The sequence below is a fragment of the Labeo rohita genome, unplaced genomic scaffold (assembly GCF_022985175.1).
Source record: "Labeo rohita strain BAU-BD-2019 unplaced genomic scaffold, IGBB_LRoh.1.0 scaffold_580, whole genome shotgun sequence".
In the NCBI taxonomy this organism is placed as follows: Eukaryota; Metazoa; Chordata; class Actinopteri; order Cypriniformes; family Cyprinidae; genus Labeo; species Labeo rohita.
In genome coordinates this window covers 16,679-34,694 of record NW_026129504.1, presented here as the reverse complement: position 1 = coordinate 34,694, position 18,016 = coordinate 16,679, and the positions used below count along the sequence as shown (strand labels likewise).

The 18,016-nt window shown below is 35.7% G+C and overlaps 1 protein-coding gene and 1 long non-coding RNA gene across 2 annotated transcripts in view; one reads left to right on the top strand and one right to left on the bottom strand.

The window, feature by feature from the left end:
- Window positions 1-18,016, bottom strand: part of LOC127161203 (ribonuclease inhibitor) — a 49,225-nt gene that overhangs the window by 14,556 nt on the left and 16,653 nt on the right. Inside the window, exons 4-6 of the mRNA XM_051103834.1 lie at window positions 10,200-10,373; window positions 9,813-9,986; window positions 9,370-9,540 (exon numbers count right to left, since the gene is read on the bottom strand). Coding sequence (XP_050959791.1) covers window positions 9,370-9,540; window positions 9,813-9,986; window positions 10,200-10,373 — 519 coding nt within the window. The remainder of the gene's footprint in view (window positions 1-9,369; window positions 9,541-9,812; window positions 9,987-10,199; window positions 10,374-18,016) is intronic.
- On the top strand, window positions 1,354-2,748 carry LOC127161204 (uncharacterized). The gene is made up of 4 exons (XR_007826992.1): window positions 1,354-1,510; window positions 2,069-2,203; window positions 2,366-2,414; window positions 2,694-2,748. It is a non-coding gene; the product is annotated as an uncharacterized LOC127161204 (long non-coding RNA).

Here is an 18,016-nt window from a genome sequence, read left to right as displayed (position 1 = left end):
TCACTTCTCCAGAGAGCAGACGATGACAAAGGGGGGCATTCACGGACCGAACAAGTTACTATGCACCCACTTTCCATCCTCTCCCCTCTTTGCTGAAAGTGGTCATTTGCAAAAAGTGAAACACAAAAAAAAAAAAAGACAATGTGTAGAAAGCGGTTGACTATCCATTATGACATGGACAGTCACAATAATAATCTTTTACATTGTAATCCTTTCACTTTTAATATTTGGCATGTTTGTGTGCTGCTGTGTGTCCCTGTGTGTGTAATAATTGTGAGTGTATGCGCATTGTGCACCTGCCTATAGGCGCATATTACTACTAACATGCCATTGACTTCAGACCAGGTTTTAGTTGGTCAATGACACAGTCTATTTCAGTTGCCTCAAAATAGCAACGCACCTGAACACACCTCGTTTTCAGACCAGCACACCCACGGGTGCACAAATGGGGGCAAATGCATTTGCTATTTAAACAACGTGATGCAGGATGTGAAAATAATAACTGCATCGGGCTGAAACTAGCAAAAATCACTTGTGTCGCGCTTGGCACCGGGTGCATGATAGGGCCAAGCGTCTCCACAACATGTCAGCGGCGGCTGCAACAATACTACAGCCAGTATGAAATGTTATGCTTTCTTTCTTTGCATATACCATATTAATTTCTGCCATCTGGGATATATCGTCATTTATTCTTAACTCTTTTAAAAACAACAGCAAACAAAGCAAGACAGCAACAGGTAATCCAACAGAGTAATTGACAACGCTCGGTAAGGCAGGTTCAACTGGCAATACTTCGCAAAGTATTGAGCACATGGCCAGTCTTTAAATAGTGACAAACAGGAAGTAACAATAGAAGCAGCAGAGGGAGTGTGCAAGCAGTCCTAGGGTGAGAGCTCCCTCTGCTGGCTTGGCGTTACAATTATACGATGAAATACCTGTTGTTTTACAGATATTTTCTGTATTTTCAATTTCCACCATTAAATTTACAGATAATTGTTTGTATTTTGATATTACATACATTTTCTGTTTTTTAAAGGTAATTTTCTGTATTTTTACAGAGTATTGTGTAATTTAACATAAAATGTCATGTAATAATTACAGATTATTTCTGTAAAAATAAGAAAAAATTTAACCACATATCATTTACTCAAAGTATTTTTTTTATTACCATTGTAAATTGTTAATTATATGAAGGTTAATGTGAGGTTTTTTGGTGTTTTTTGTCATGGTAGGATTAAAGAGTGTGTGTATGCGCGCGCGCCCGCGCACAATCCGCTCATGAACGCAGATTCAAATTTGCGGCCAGTTTCGCTCCGCCCACGACGGTTGGTTGACTTGTTTCTGTATTGGACAACAAGGATGGAGCGGCGCGCGGGAATGATTTGAATTTATTTCAGGCATCCATTCGGTAATGTGTGAGAAAATAACGCGCTCTTTCTTCAGTGAGTCTGTTTCACCAACTACAACAAATTCGGACAATACTACAGCAGACATCATCACAACCACTGAGGTGAGTCTTTCATGCAACAGTAAACGATATTTTTATAGTGTAGCTGCGCATTTGTGTTACTTAGTTTTGAAGCTAACATTCTAAACAAGTTTTTCGTAGTTATTCCGTATCGAAATCCGTTCGAGTGTATATAACGTTAAAGTCTTTGCTTATCCGGAAGTAATTTTGAAACGCTGAACTTGGCTAACGTTAAGTTACTTAAGTGATATCAAAACGTGTTTAGAGTGAATTCAGTAGCTGTACACTTTATTGATTATGAATATGAACGCAACGTGATAACGTTAAATCGCAAAGGTAGGCGCTTTCCCCCTTTCATATTCTCCTGTACGTATGTTTTTTTTTAAAGTGCTCAGAATTTGGTCCTCCATTGTCACTAATGTGTTAAGTGTTTTGTAATGGTTTTCTATGGGAAAACGCTCAATCTAACTTGCAATTAAAAAGCGTTGCATTCACATTCTGGGCGCATTTGCTCGCCTACATCTATATTATGCACGTGTAAGTGCATATTTTTGTCTTTTATTATAATAATAATTGTTATAATCTTTGTGTTCTGATTAGGAATGAAACGCACATCTTGAGGCCTGAGGCGGAGTAAACTGTCATTACATATGGGATCGTTGATTATGAAAACTGCATCCATCCTGGACAGTAACACTGCTACTGTAGGCAGTAATATGATGCAGCTAAGACAAAGTAAGTAATATAAGTTTACTTTCTATAAATTGAGCTAAAGTCACATGGTGGACCAAAACATCACTGTTAACCTTTCCTGCTCAGCTTCCAGATCATTGTTTCAGTATAGGCTGTAATGTCATAATGAAATACAAAGTATTAAATTATAATTTTTTGTTTCAGGTCGTGTGGAAAGACTGGAGATCTACAGCAGATAAGCATGGCAATTCAGGTGTGGAACTTTTTTTCAGTTTCTATGTAGTAAGGGGTGAATAAATTAACCATCAGTGTAATTAAATTCAGTGTAAAACAGCTGTATGAAAAGAAGTCTATGAATTTTATTGTTTGACAGTCATTGTCATTTTATGCAGAAGCAAAAGTTTATAGTTAAACCCTAGTGATTTGTTTCATTATCTGGATCCATATGGGTTACCTTTATGCTTTCTATATTATATTTCTGAATAATCAGAATGTTGGTATACCCACTTAGATGCGTTTTATGCCTCAACAGATCTTGGACTCCAAAAGTGATTTGCAGAAGACATCTTGGAATGCATGGAGGTGAGTAAAACAAGATAATTTTCAACTTTGTGTAGGGCTGGGTATTGTTTTTTTTGATACTTTTCAGGCACTCACCAAATTGCCTCAAAACTATCGAGTATCAAAAATGTCTCGTTGTTTGAAGTGTTAAATGTCAGAATGCTTTATGTGCCAAATCAAGTGCTGGTCACTGGCTGTGGTGAGGCATCAAGGGCTTTAAAATTCAGGAACCAGTAGGGATGTGACGAGATGGGACGAGATCTCGCGAGATCCGATGCGTCTCGTGACAATATCTTATATATGCAAAACATTTCGCAGTGTTTACATTACAGCTGCACTATTAATCCTTAAAATATCAAGGTGTCGATTCAAACACTCACGCGATCTTATTCCTGAATGACGAGTGTCAGTGGAGCGTGAGAAGCAGGTTTTGTCGCTGCCCATGTTAATGAATCAGAGGGTCAGGGTAAATGTGAAAGCAGAAACAGCAGCACAAACCACATTTTCAACCACATTAGAATCATTATTTCGGTTTTACAGACATTTAAATAATAGAAGTACTGGGATAAAAGTTTATAGTTTGTGTATAAACACTTATTGTCTACAGTAGCGATCAAAAGGAAAGTACTTTAACACGTGTATGCATTGTAACGCTTATCCTCTTCCGCCAGGAGGTGGCGACAACTGCCCGTTTAAAACATGTCATTGAACTTCACTGACCACATTGCAGTGGCCCGATCCTGCAGATTTGCCCTTATGGGGCATGCAACAGAACTCCTGGTCCAAGCTCTTATTTTTTCTCCATTCACATCACATCACAAAGAGGTACAAATTCACTTTCACAGACCTTTACTTTGACTGTTTGTCGCTGTTGTAATAAACTGCCTAACTCTGCCCACTTTCAAGAAATGGCTAAAAAATTATTTTTTTTTATTTTTCATGAACGCTTGACCAATTAAAGGGATAGTTCACCCAAAAATCTAAACGAGCCCATGATTTACTCACCCTCAATCCATTGTATGTGTACATGACTTTCTTCTTTCAGACAAACACAATCAGAGTTATATCAGTAAAAATCCTGGCTCTTTTAGGCTTTAAATTGGCAGTGAATGTCTGCTATGAGTTTGAAGCTCAAAGTGCATCCATCCATCATAAACACACTCAACATGGCTCCGGTGGATTAATAAAGGGCTTCTGAAGCAAAGCATATTTTACACCTTATAAAATAAAATAACTAATGTTCAGGTCAAACAGCCATACAGAGTCAACTTAAACATAACTTGCATTTTGCTGGAAGCAAGTTTTTTTTTTTTTTTTTTTTTTTATTTTTTTACTTTAAAAAAGTGTAAAATATGGTTTGCTTTAAAAGGGCTTTATTAACCCCATGGAACTATGTAGAGTACATTTATGAAGGATGGATGCACTTTTGAGCTTCAAACTCATGGCAGCCATTCACTGTCATTATAAAGCCTGGAAGAGCCAGGATGCTTATTGATATAACTCTGATTGTGTTTGTCTGAAAGAAGAAAGTCATATACACAGAAACTATCCCTTTAATACTAACACTTTCTGTTTATTAAGAAACTGCTATGTCTACTGTGTTAGACTAAGCGGGACTTTGTATGTTGCTTTGGATAAAATGTCATTGTAAACGTATACAGATATACAGCAATTGTCTCTTGTATGTAGGTATTTTTGCATGTTCTAAATTATGTACTAAACATGTTTCCTATAATTTTATTATTCATTTAACTTGACATACAATGCTTTTGTACAATGACTAATACTGTGACTGTAGAATATGTTGTTAATTTTACAGAAATTGGCTGAAAATGTTGCTGTTGTTTTTATGCATTTCTGAGTACTGTGCTGTTTTCTCTACTGTCCAAACATTTTAAACAGTAATATTTCTGGAAAATGAATTATTAAAATGTATATCTACAGACATTGTCTTTGTATTACGAATTTACAACATTTTTATACAACATTTTTGATTATTGTAGTTAATTATATCTGTATTTTAACAAAATGATTCCAGGTACACATAAAATAACTTCTAAATACCTTTTAATTTTTCTGTAAAAAGAAGGATTAATCCTTTAAAAAATATGTGTTTACTCCATTTTTATAAAAAAATTTCTTAGTTATTGTACATGGAAAAACGGTAGTTTAAAAGTCAATTACTGTAGATGGACAGATCAGTTCTATAAAATAACTAATTAAAACCTTAAATTTATGGCAATTAACCTGAAAGTTGATTGTTATTTAATTGTAATTTAAAATAATTTTTGTATATTATCAACGATAATGTACTGTAATTTAATGAGTTTTGACCATAAAGTTTATTCTGTATTTTTACAGTTTTTGCTTGTGATTTTGAGAAATAGTGATTTTCTGTAATTTAACGGAATATCTCTGGAATCCCCGCTGCCAGTCTTTTTACCATTTTTTTACAGTGTGGATTTTCTTTCTTATTATATATAAGACTGAGGCTTTAAAGGCCTACGTTGTTCCTTGGGCCTCCAATGTGTCTCACATCCTCTGTAGAAGTGGTTGAACATTAATACTCCTTCTTGTAGTTTAGTTTGTAAGATTTATAATTCAGTCCTTTTACTGCAGTATACTTATATTCCACTATCCACTCCTGGGAAAGGGAAGGTCTTGCTCAACCTGATTGGGACGTGGTATGAACCAGGGGCCGTATTTATAAAGATGCTCAGAGTAAAATTTTAGTCTTAAGTGTGTAAAAATTGTAAGAATGACGTAATTTTACTCTTATTCCTAGACTTAAGAATAAGAGACCTCCACACATCACTTTTGGCCACGGTTGTGTTTGGTGGAGGTTTGTGGCACAATATTTAAGATCCTGTTTACTGTGTCATCACCGCTGCATTGCTGCATTTTTCCAATTTTCCACTGATAAAACATAATTACTACTTTTATTTCTGCAGTTTGAGCATTGATTTGTAGAGTGGAATACGTTATTAAGTTTCTTACTTGGTCACTTACAAAAAAAACATTGCTTGGTGATCAAGTTTGCATCGTTTTATCATTCCATCAATTCTAAGAATCATATCATTTTACTTTTATTCTAGACTTCTCAAATCAATTGGACCAGGGGCCGTATTTATAAAGAATCATCAAAATCATTTTACTTTTATTCCTAGACTTAAGAATAAGAGTGATTCATAAAGGTTCCTAAGTGTTAAGACTAGGTTTCAGCTCCTAAATTATTTAAGAGAGCTGGAGACGTCTCCTAACCTAGTTTAATAGTAACAAGATGGCAGCAAAGAGGAGGAGACACACACTTTCCAATGAACATATGACATATTGGAGTTATATGATGATATGGAATTGATAAAACCATACAAACTGATATACTAACTGCAGAAATAAAAGTAGGAAAAATGCAGCAATGCACCGGTGATGACACAATAAGCAGAGTCTTAAATATTGTGACACTAACCCCACCAAACACAACAGTGGCCAAAAGTGATGTGTGGAGGGTTTTAATAACAAATATATCAGTGGGTGAGTGTTGTAATCTAAATGAGGTTTGTCCAAGAAAATGATTTAGTTGCTAGGCTTTTGAATAAAGTCTCAAAAAGGGTGAGAAATTCACTAAATCTTGAATAAAACTTGAATAAAGCTGAGACAATAACCAGAGGTTATGGCTAGTACTATGAAATATGCCCGAACCATGCTAGTACTCCAATAGTATTTTGTCTAGCCCCCCATAGTTAATGCAACTGCATAACAACTTAACTAAAGTCAATCAGTCAGAAATCTAGAATCTCACCTGATGTGCCCCATGCTCCATCTAACCTGAGATCTAGTATGTACTTAACCCTGGACGCATATTTGCGGTAACATACACCTTCACTTAATCTACTTGAGAAAATCATTTCAGAGTAAGTCAGAATAAAATCAATTGTAACAATTTATTGTCTGAGTTTTTCGACATACCCTAACTGTCTTGAGTCAGAATACACAGAGTTCAGGGAGAGTAAGACAAGACGAGTGTTTGACATTGAAAAGTATATAAATTGTATTATTTTTATGAAAATAATGATGGTTTGACTAGATAAGACCCTTCTTCCTCAGCTGGGATCGTTTACAACCGCATTTATGATCGTTTGAAGCCGCATTTAAACTGCATTTTGGAAGTTCAAAATCGGAGCACCATCAACGAGACGAGACGCAACGTAAATGCTGGTCATGTGACGATGAGTATAATTAAATGTATAATGCATTATTGTTGATGAATAAAAATGAGGTTGCCAACTTTTAAGTTCAGTTTTTTTTTTTTTTTTTGTTTTTTTTTGGTTTTGGAGTGGTGGTGGAGGGGGTCTATTTATATGTATATACTGTACATATAAGGGGATAAAAATGCAGCTGAATGCATTTTTTAGTTCCATTTTAAACTTGGTTTAAATTCAGTATTTGCTTGCATTCATTGTGTGTGCTTATACAAGTATCATTAAAAAGGATGTAAGTTATTAACTCATTTCTAAATATTTATTCAAATGAAAAATTTAAACATAAGTAAGCAGGTATGACCTGCAATATTCTAGGTGCATGTATATTTAATAAAGAGCCATACAGGTACCTAGTGGGTAAACCATGGCATTACAAATGAAAATGTATTTTTTTTCGACCACAAAATGACTGTAATTTGCCTCTTTGCATTGGAATTTAAAACCCTATTTTCTCTATTTAACCTTAAATACTAGACTAATTTTAATATAAGTAATATAAATATAAAAATATATACATTTTAAGTCATTAATGGATCATAATTATTGGACAAATAGTATTTAGTACCAAATGATCTCCTTAAAATATTAAGAATCTCCTTAAAATATAAATTATTATAACATTTATTTAACTGAAAAATAGTTAAGCTGTACAGTCACATTATTAGTAAGCAATATCTGAGGGCTAAATACAAGAAAACCATATTAACCCTTACGAAAATTAACCATGGTTTTATTATAGTAAAAGTGTAGTAACCATGTTTTTGGTGCATTGATTACCATTTCTATAACCATAGTTTTTCTACAAATACCATGGTTGAACTATGGTTAGTGTAGCAAGACCATAGTTAATTTGTGGTTACCATGATTTAACTATAGTAACCATGTTTTTTTTTTTGTTTTATTTGCAGTAAAGCCATATTTAATTTTCGTAAGGGTTGCTTCCATCACTCTCCAGAATAAAATTATACTATAAATGTCATCGATGTAAAATCAATGCTTAATATGCTGTAATGTTTACCAAAAATGGCTGCAAATACCTGTATAGTGAAGCTGTCGTCTCTATCCCACTTAAACACATTTTGTACTGTCCACGCTGGTTTGTTTTGAGAGCTTCGTGAATCACGTGACCGCGTGGCGGTGACGCCGGCGAGATCAAAACTTGTTGCAGCTCTGTTTTTCAATGGCTCTGGCGTTAACAGAAGCGCTACATTTTACGATTTACGCCACATTACGTGCGCCAAAACAGAAAACAGTATTTATCATTTGAATTTAGTTTTTTTTTTTTTTTTAACAGACAGGTTGAGGTTGATTTACTATGGTTAGCAAGGATTTATGCTACTTAATATCTGCAACAGTTAGATTTTTCAGTTAGATTTTCCAGAGGCTGCATCTGTCCTGACATTGTATCTGTTCCTGTGCTAGATTCCAGAAATAGCACCAGTGAAGCAAGTCCCACCCAAGAAGATGGACAAGTCAACTAGTGCTCAGGATTTCTTTGCCACAAGGAGGTACAACGACAACTCCCCAGAGCAACGTACCAAAGAGGAGGGGATAGTGCAGTGGATAGGCCGCACAGGGCTCCCAGCATGAATTGTCAAAGCTGAGGTGTTGATTGCCATGATGGCAAAAATGGACAAAAAGTTCAAAGTGCCAAAAAGACACACAATTTTAAACTTGATTGACAAAATGTTCAAAGAAGAGAAAGAAGTTTAGTATGTTATTGTAGCTTGAGCATTCAAGCACCTTGTTTCTCTTTGTTAAATTTGAATGTATTAATTTTTTCTGGCATTGTCATGTGATGCTATTTTATTTTATTTATTGTTTTTATTTATTTTATTTAAATCTGTGTGTGTACTTCTAACATGTTTGGTTGGTAAAATAAATGTTGTAAATCCAAATCAGAGCATCTTCCGTGTCTGGAATGGATGTATTCTTGAGTCTATAAGGTAACAATAATATAATAAGATATTCTTGTTTCAAATGGGTTTGGCTAAAAGAAAATTTTGGTTTCATCTATACTACTAGGTACTTATACTATTTTGACTGGGTTAAATAGAATTGCATTACTAAAAAGAGGCTAAAATACAATTTTCATTGACTAAAACTAGACTAAAATGTCATCAGTTTTTGTCGACTAACACTAGACGAAAATAGTCATGGATAATTCTGACTAAAATAGGACTAAAATGCTCAGACTTTTAGTTAAAGACTTTTAGTAAAATGAAACTTGACTAAAACTAAAATTAAAACAGGCCACCAAAAACAACACTACCCTTATGACTAGTTTTGTGGTCCAGGGTCACATATAATATTCCCATCATCAGCCAGTGTGCAGTATTGATCTCATTGCTGTGGTGTTGAGTGTAGCTGTTGGTGAAATGTACTCACTTCAGTATCTTCAGCTCACACACAGGATTCTTCAGTCCCTCACAGATCTCTTTGACTCCTGAGTCCAGCAGACGACTGTTGTTCAGGTTCATCTCTTTCAGGATGGTTTTGGAGGAGAGAACAGTAGCTAGAACTGAACAGCTTTTCTCTGTCAGCTCACAATTATTCAGCCTGAACACAAAAACAGCATTTCAGTCAGGACCACTTTCATCATGTATATTTATTACAGTTATATTGCATACTGTTAGTGTTGGCGGTATCAGCTGATGTGAGCTTGACTGACGTGTTCTGTCTGAACTAACACAACGCTTGATTATTATTATTCAGCACATATTCAACACACATCAGATCAACAGCTCTTCATATCTGATTACACATGTGACTGACAGTCTTTAATAATGAATAATCAAAGAGGTTTCAATGTATAAATCATGTTCACTCACATTATTTTCTCCAGTTTGCTATGAGAGTCCATCAAAAGAGCAGAGAGTTTCTCCCCATCCAGATCTCCTAATTTATCTCCACTCAGATCCAGTTCTTTCAGTAGTAATGGACTTTTACCCAGAACTCCAGTGAGATACTCACACGCTTCCTCTGCAGCAGGACTTTTCAAAAACCTACAGGAAGCAGATAAGGATTTTAGATCATTTGTATTTTTATATTATTTTTACCATACTTATATTGTGTCTGTTGAATTTCTCTGAACTGCTATTTAATTCCAGTTCATGTCATTTCTATTCAACAGTGGTGCATTTGACCCTTCTATATATTTTCATACAGCTGATTTCACATCTGTGGATCATTTTTAAATATTTTAAGGTCTTTTTCACCTGATGGTCTTTAATGAACAGAGTCCATCCTGTAGTAAATCACTGAGCTCCTTCACTCCTGATTGTCCAGGATCATTTCCTGTGAGATCCAGCTCTATCAGGTGTGAAGGGTTTGATCTCAGAGCTGAAGCCAGAGCTTTATAACCTTTTTCAGTGATACTGCAGTCTGAAAGTCTATATAAAAAAAAAAGAAAAGAATAATAACAATATATATATTATATGATAGAAGATATCAGCGTCGCCCTGGAAAAAAAAAAAAAGACCGGATGTTAAAATGCATATCAGCTGTCATTCAATGAGTTTCTCATTTTTATAACATTTTCTCTGAGAAACAGATTCTCAAATGTTTTCTCTCCTTCTGCCTCATAGAAAGCAGCTGAAGACCGATCTGCACACCTGATCACTTTACCTGTGATTTTCTAATGATCCTGACACTGATTAACATGCTCATTGTGTTTGATCACTTCCCTATTGTTTATATACTACTGCACTTTTTAAATAAGTTCAATTTTATAAACCATCATTTTGAGTTTTTATCCTGTGTGAATTAACCCTGTGACAATATTTAATTTTATAAACCATCATTTTGCCTTTCTTCACTAGTTTTTTTGATTTCCCGAGTCCGCTAGCTTATAGCCCGTTAGCAGCACCAGCGTTTTGCCGTTAATCTTGCTTGCATTGTTTACACACTATTTACACACATTACCGTTGTTGCTTTAATGCAAGTAACAGTGAGTAAACTTGGGGGCAGCCGTGGCCTAATGGTTAGGAGTCGGGCTTGACTCATCTCTGTGTGTGCGTGTTTGTTCACTACTCACTACTGTGTGTGTGCACTTAGATGGGTTAAATGCAGAGCACAAATTCTGAGTATGGGTCACCACACTTGGCCACACGTCACATCCTTTCCTTTCCTTTTGCTTAATGGCGAATTTGCGTCTACCTTTGAGTGCAGGTAGACAACACTCTGACCACCTCTACTCCGTGTGCTTCTCTGCACAGGTCCCGTGCACTCTGGACGTGATCTTCCCAGGTGTCCTTCACTCCGCCGCCGGGACACCACGGACCCTGGGTGCAGCAGCAGAGGAAGATGCGAGCCAGGCCCCGGGCGAGGACCTCGCTCCTCTCCGCCTCCAGTGCCTCCAGTGATTCTGTTTGTAACGGATTCTAATGTTTAACATTATGTTAAGGTCCCTTTAAATATATTTTGCTCTAAGTTTGACTGCTGTTTTGTGAATGCGCACGCACTGAGATAGAGTCGAGAGTGAGGCGAGAGATGGTCGCTCTGCTGCTGAGTACTACAATGCTCTAACTTTCTTCCTTTTTGTTTGTCCCGTTACCAGAGTGTTTTATTTACTGTTTTGTACTTGCCCTCTCGCATGTGTGTAAGAGGAGTGCACTAGCGCGAACAACTATAAAGGCTCATCAAACGACTAATTGCCTCGAGTTTTCTTTCCTTGTTTCGGGTGGACTCTCTGGCGGACGTTACATGTTCCCCTCTGGAATTCCTGTTCCCCCTAGACCAAGCGTATCTGCTGAGCGGGTTGCCAGGTCTGCGTAATTAACCCGACCAACTGTTAATCAAACTTTGCCTAATTACATGGAAATAAAAACTGTGGTTTTGGCAACAGTGGTGCTGAAAACGCGTCCAAATGCACCCAAAACACAACTGGATGTACGGAAAGCGAAAAGGGACAAAAGTGTTGGCGCTACTTTCAAATGTCTTGCTGCACTGCAGCGTAATAAAATTATTCTCCCCCTTCCATTAATGTTCTGTGGTTTTAATTATTCTTCCATTGTTTTTGTCTAATGTCTGAGTTTATGCATTTAAATTTTGCGTATACATTTTAGTCTAATCTGTCGGTGCAGACAGATAAAACTCGATAACTCATATTATAGACCAGGGGTGGTGAACGTCGGTCCTGGAGAGCCGCAGCCCTGCATAGTTTTGCTTCAACCCTAATCAAACACACCTGAACAAGCTAATCAAGGTCTGAAGGGTTACTAGAAAACAACAGGCAGGTGAGTTTTAATTAGGGTTGGAGCTGAGCTCTCCAGGACCGGAGTTCACCACCCCTGTTATAGACTATATGTGACTCTGGACCACAAAACCAGTCTTATGTTGCACGGGTATATTTTTAGCAATAGCCAGAAATACATCTGATGGGTCATCGATTTTTTTTTTTTTTTTTTTTATGCCAAACATCATTAGGATATTAAGTAAAGATCATGTTCCATGAAGATATTTTGTAAATTTCATAAGTTTTGATTAGTAATATGCATTGGACAACTTTAAAGGTGATTTTCTCCATATTTTGATTTTTTTGCACCCTCAGATTCCAGATTTTCAAATAGTTGTATCTCAGCCAAATATTGTCCTTTCCTAACAAACCATACATCAACGGAAAGCTTATTTATTCAGCATTCATGTGATGTACACTTATGACTGGTTTTGTGGTCCAGAGTCACATATAATACATCACAATATTTCATCTATCAGTCCTCTAACTGATAACTTCTTGGCATATATTGAATTTGAATACTTAACAAAATGTTATTGTTTTCACAAGAAGGGAAAATATACAGCTGTTATAATAAGTGACACGTAGCCTAATTTCAGAGGTCACTAATGAAATCAATTAATCAAGTTAATCAATAGAGCTATAAACTGGGGACATGACCATGTCACATTGTCACCTGAATTTCTATTCTTGCTGGCATTTTCATACAATTTGAACAATGGATCCAAAATGTTTGAGGAAATATTCAATTATAAAACTCAAGGCATTTACCCGTTTGACATTAAAAAAAAAAATATATATATATATATATCGTAGACGTTCTTCCAACTTCCAAGTTGATGGTAAGCAAACACTACTCTAAGTGATATTCATATCTACTGACAGTGAGATATAGGTATATACCAAGACCTGATACAAAGTTAATACTTGTCAATAAACTATACTAAATTGACTTTCCAGAAATTACAATGGTAAAATGACCTGTTCTTTAATGCCATTTTAAATGGGCCTATTTCTTGCATTGGGCCTTCAGAACATCTTTGCTTTATTTATTTATTTATTACATTGGTGTGGGATATTAATGAATAGACTAGAACAATTGCTGACAATGCTGCTAACATTTTTTTTTATTATTATTATTTTTACAGATTTCCTGTGATGACTGTAGGTGATGGTTCCACATGGGCTGTGTTAATAATCTATCCACAGAAAAAGTTTTTATCCTTTTATGCTTTAATCAAAATGAATTTTGAAGCCATTGTTTTTGTAGTCTTGTTTTTTTTTTTTTTTTTTTTTGTAAACTGTTACACCTGCTGGAAAATTGGTCTCTTTGTTGTTTATTTCACTCATAAAATTAAGTGACATTTAAAAACACCCATGACAGACATTGTGCTTCAAATAGGCCTGCGCTAGAGACTTCTTCGTAATAACCAAAGCCTCAAACATTACTCTTAAAACGGTTGTAAGTTGGGGAAAACCTCTTTTCTCAAATCCTTTTTCAAGTTTCAGAAAAAAAGACGGTACGTTTTGAACTATTTTGCTTCCTGTACATCCAGTTGCGCTTCAGGAGTACGTTAGTTCTGATAATACGTATGGTAACTCGGTAACTCGGCAACTACGCAAGATATGTAGTATGATTGCGTAAAGGGGAACAGACATTCCGAGGGGAACAGAATCGGCTGCTACACCGGTCTTCGAGATCTCCACCCGGAACCGCTTTGCTCCTCCGCGAGACGGAACGTGACTCCATTGTCCGGTACATCCATGCTACCTTAGCTAAACGAAAACTGCGGTCATACCAGCCGCACTTTTTTTTCTCTTTGCGCATCTAATCGTGTACTTACGGTATGGGTACTGGGAGCGGTCAAAATGGATGTAAAGACGACTTCATTGCCGTTAAATTTATGCTTTGATTGAAATTTTCATTTAATGGCTGTTCAGAATATTACTGCACAAAATGTAATTTAACCCTTAAAAGACCATAAAGCAAGACCAGAACAGTACTTTTTGCTATTTTCCATCAGAAGTAAAAAATAGTAGTCAATTAAAGATTTTTTAACATTGATTTGAATGAATCTGAACCCATTAATACTGCTTAAACAGTAGAACTATAGTCATATGATAACCAATCAAACCTGATTAGGTTTAACCAATCACAGATCCTTAAGACTTGATTCTAATATTCCAATTTTTGCTCAAGAAAAAATTTATTATGTATTATGTTAAAAAGAGAGAGTACAATTTTTCAAGTTTCTTTGATGAACCAGTTGGGCTCCCACCATTTATCTAAAACTTTAATTAATTTAAAGCATCCTTGTTAAATAAAAGCATTAATTTCTATAATGTCTGCGCAAAAAAAAAAAAAAAAACTAAAGAAAAGAAAGACGCTCAAAAGACCACCGCAAAGAAAGTGATCTTTGGATTTTCTATTCAAAGAATCCTCGAAAAAAAGGTACTCAACTGTTTTAAATAATAATAACGGCAACAAGGGCAATATATTATATATTATTGCAATATATATATATAATTATAAGACATTGCATGCCAAATCAGCTTATTAGACTGATTGAAGGATCATGTGACACTGAAGACTGGAGTAATTGAAAATTTAGCTTTGATCAAAGTCATAAATAACATTTTAAAATATATTCAAATACAAAACATTATTTTAAATATTATATTTAAATATAGGAATTAGCTCAAGATACATTAAGTTCTTTGGATTATTTTCAAGTATTCTGGGGAGTTCAGTCATTAGCCAGAGATATCTGTCAGTTTATTTAGTTGTTTGAGTTGTTTGTGGTGAAGGTTCAGTAGACTTACTGCCCTAAATAAATGGTTATTGACATGGTGTAAAGAAGAGAAACTGCTCTTTGTTAATAACTGGAATCTTTTCTGGGAACGTCCTAGGCTTTTCCGTGCTGATGGCCTGAACCCCAGCAGAGTCGGAGCGGAGCTGCTGTCGGACAACATCTCCAGGACGCTACGCTCCATTTGACTAGTAAGTACATTCTCAAATGATTGCTACGATGGCTTTTGTTCTGAACGCTTAAATGATAGTACTTGCACTGTCCAATCTATAAAGACTGTGTCTGTTCCTCGAATAGTGAGGTCAAAACATAAATTTAATGCAGGATCTCAAAAAAATCTGATCATAATTAAACCAGAAAAATGCAAAATAAATGAACAGAAACCATTTTTAAAGCTCGGGCTCCTAAACATTAGATCACTTACACCCAAAACAGTTATTGTGAATGAAATGATCACAGATAATAGTTTTGATGTACTCTGCTTAACTGAAATGCAAAATGTCACCAGGCCCACTCATCATTTTAATCACATGCTCTCAAGAAAGAAACTCATAATCTTGAGCGCAAATGGAGAAAAACTTGGAAGTTTTTAGAATTGTGTGGAAAAACAAACAGTATGTCCAGATATAGACAGGCATTAAAAGCTACCAGGGCTGAGCATATCTGCAAACTCATAGAAAAGAACTAAAACAATCCAAGGTTTTTATTTAGCACAGCGGCTAGATTAACAAATAATCAGACATCACCCAATCTAAATATTCCCTTACAGTTTAATAGTAATGATTTCATGAATTTCTTCACTGATAAAATAGATAACATCAGAAATACAATAACCAATGTAGATTCTACAGGGTCTAATACATCAGCTTCTTTCACCACACCCAAAGAAAAACTGCAGTGCTTTACAACTATAGGACAGGAAGAGCTAAATAAACTCATCACTGTGTTCAAACCAACAACATGCACATTAGATCCTGTACCCACTAAATTACTGTAGCAGAAGAACTGCTTCTCAATATTATTAACTCATTGTTCTCTTTAGGTCACGTCCCAAAACCATTCAAGCTGGCGGTTATTAAGCCTCTTATTAAGAAAACAAAACTAGACCCTAGTAAACTGGCAAATTACAGACCCATTTCTAATCTTCCATTTATGTCTAAAATTTTAGAGAAAGTTTTATCTGCTCAACTGTGCTCATTCTTGCAAAAAAAATGCTATCTGTGAAGGATTTCATCAGGTTTCAGGCACCATCATAGCACAGAAACGGCACTTGTTAAAATCACTTGCTTCTTGCGTCAGACCAAGGCTTCATCTCACTGCTAGTTTTCCTTAATCTTAGTGCTGCGTTCAACACTATAGATCATGACATACTCATAGATCAACTACAAAACTCTGCGGGTATTCAAGGGCAGGCTTTAAGATGGTTTAGATCCTACCTGTCTGATCGCTACCACTTTGTTTATTTAAATGGGGAGTCATCTCAGTTATCACCAGTAAAGTATGGAGTGCCACAAGGATCTGTTTTAGGTCCTCTACTATTTTCAATATACATACTGCCCCTTGGTAATATAATTAGAAAACACGGGATTCGTTTTCATTGTTATGCTGATGATACTCTACTATATATCTCAACAAGACCAGATGAAACTTCTAAATTATCAGAGTTAACAGAGTGTGTTAAAAATGTAAATGATTAGATGACCAATAATTTTCTGCTATTAAATTCAGATAAGACAGAGATATTACTTATTGGACCAAAAAAAAAAACGTTCACAGAATCCCTTGGCTTACAATCTACAACAAGACGGATGTACTGTTACTCCCACTGCAGTCAAAAGTCTGGGTGTTATATTAGACAGCAACTTGTCTTTTGAAAATCATATTTCTCATGTTACAAAAACAGTATTTTTCCATCTTAGAAACATTGCCAAGCTACGAAACATGTTACCCGTTTCTGATGCAGAAAAGCTAGTTCACGCATTCATGACCTCTAGACTGGACTATTGTAATGCACTACTAGGTGTTTGTCCTGCATCTTCAGTTAACAAGCTACAGATAGTCCAAAATGCAGCTGCTTACCAGGTCAAGAAAATATGATCATATTACCCCAATTTTAAAGTCTCTGCACTGGCTCCGCATCAGCTACAAAATATTACTTCTTACCTATAAAGCCCTTAACGGTTTAGCTCCTGCGTACCTAACTAGTCACAAGCATTCAAATAATACATCTCGTAAACTTTTCCTGCAGTTATATCTGATCAAATGCACATTATTAATCTTTTAGCTCTGGTTGAACAAATCTTTCTTTGCTTGATTTGAACAGCAGCGACACTAATTATGTTCCTATTTGTTCTCCATTTTTGCCATCGGATTGACATCCCGTGGTAACTAGGAATTCACAAGCTCCAGTCTGGATCCAAAACACTTCAGAAGAGATGATCCAACCCCTCAGAGGACTTCAGATGATGCCAACCCTGATTAATTGATCTTTACCACACATCTCTGCCGTATGCACATCAACTTGACAGTCACAACTAGTAAGCTATTACTAAATATATTGTAAAACCTTTAATTTGCTGTAAATTTGCTTTCCAACGATATGTATTATGAAAAGCATTATACAAATAAATTTGAATTGAATTGAATTGAATTGAATTAGAGCTAAACTCAGTGGATCTTAGGAAAGTGGATCTCATGAGCCATGAGATTTACAAATGTAAATCAACAACAAATTACCAAGTAACTTTTTTATACACAAATTCACATTTTGTAATTAGAATAAACAGCAGAACCTGTGCATCTCTGAGCAGCACAGTTTTTTGTTCCTCAGTGTTACAAGGACTAGTAAATAATTCAGTCAGGCTATAAGTATGATTGCTTGCAAAGTTAAATGAATTAGCATTTTAAACCAATCAGCTGATTGAAAGGTTCAACTCACTAATTTAGACAGTCACTTGCTGACACCTACTGGCAGTTGTAGTTTAAAAAA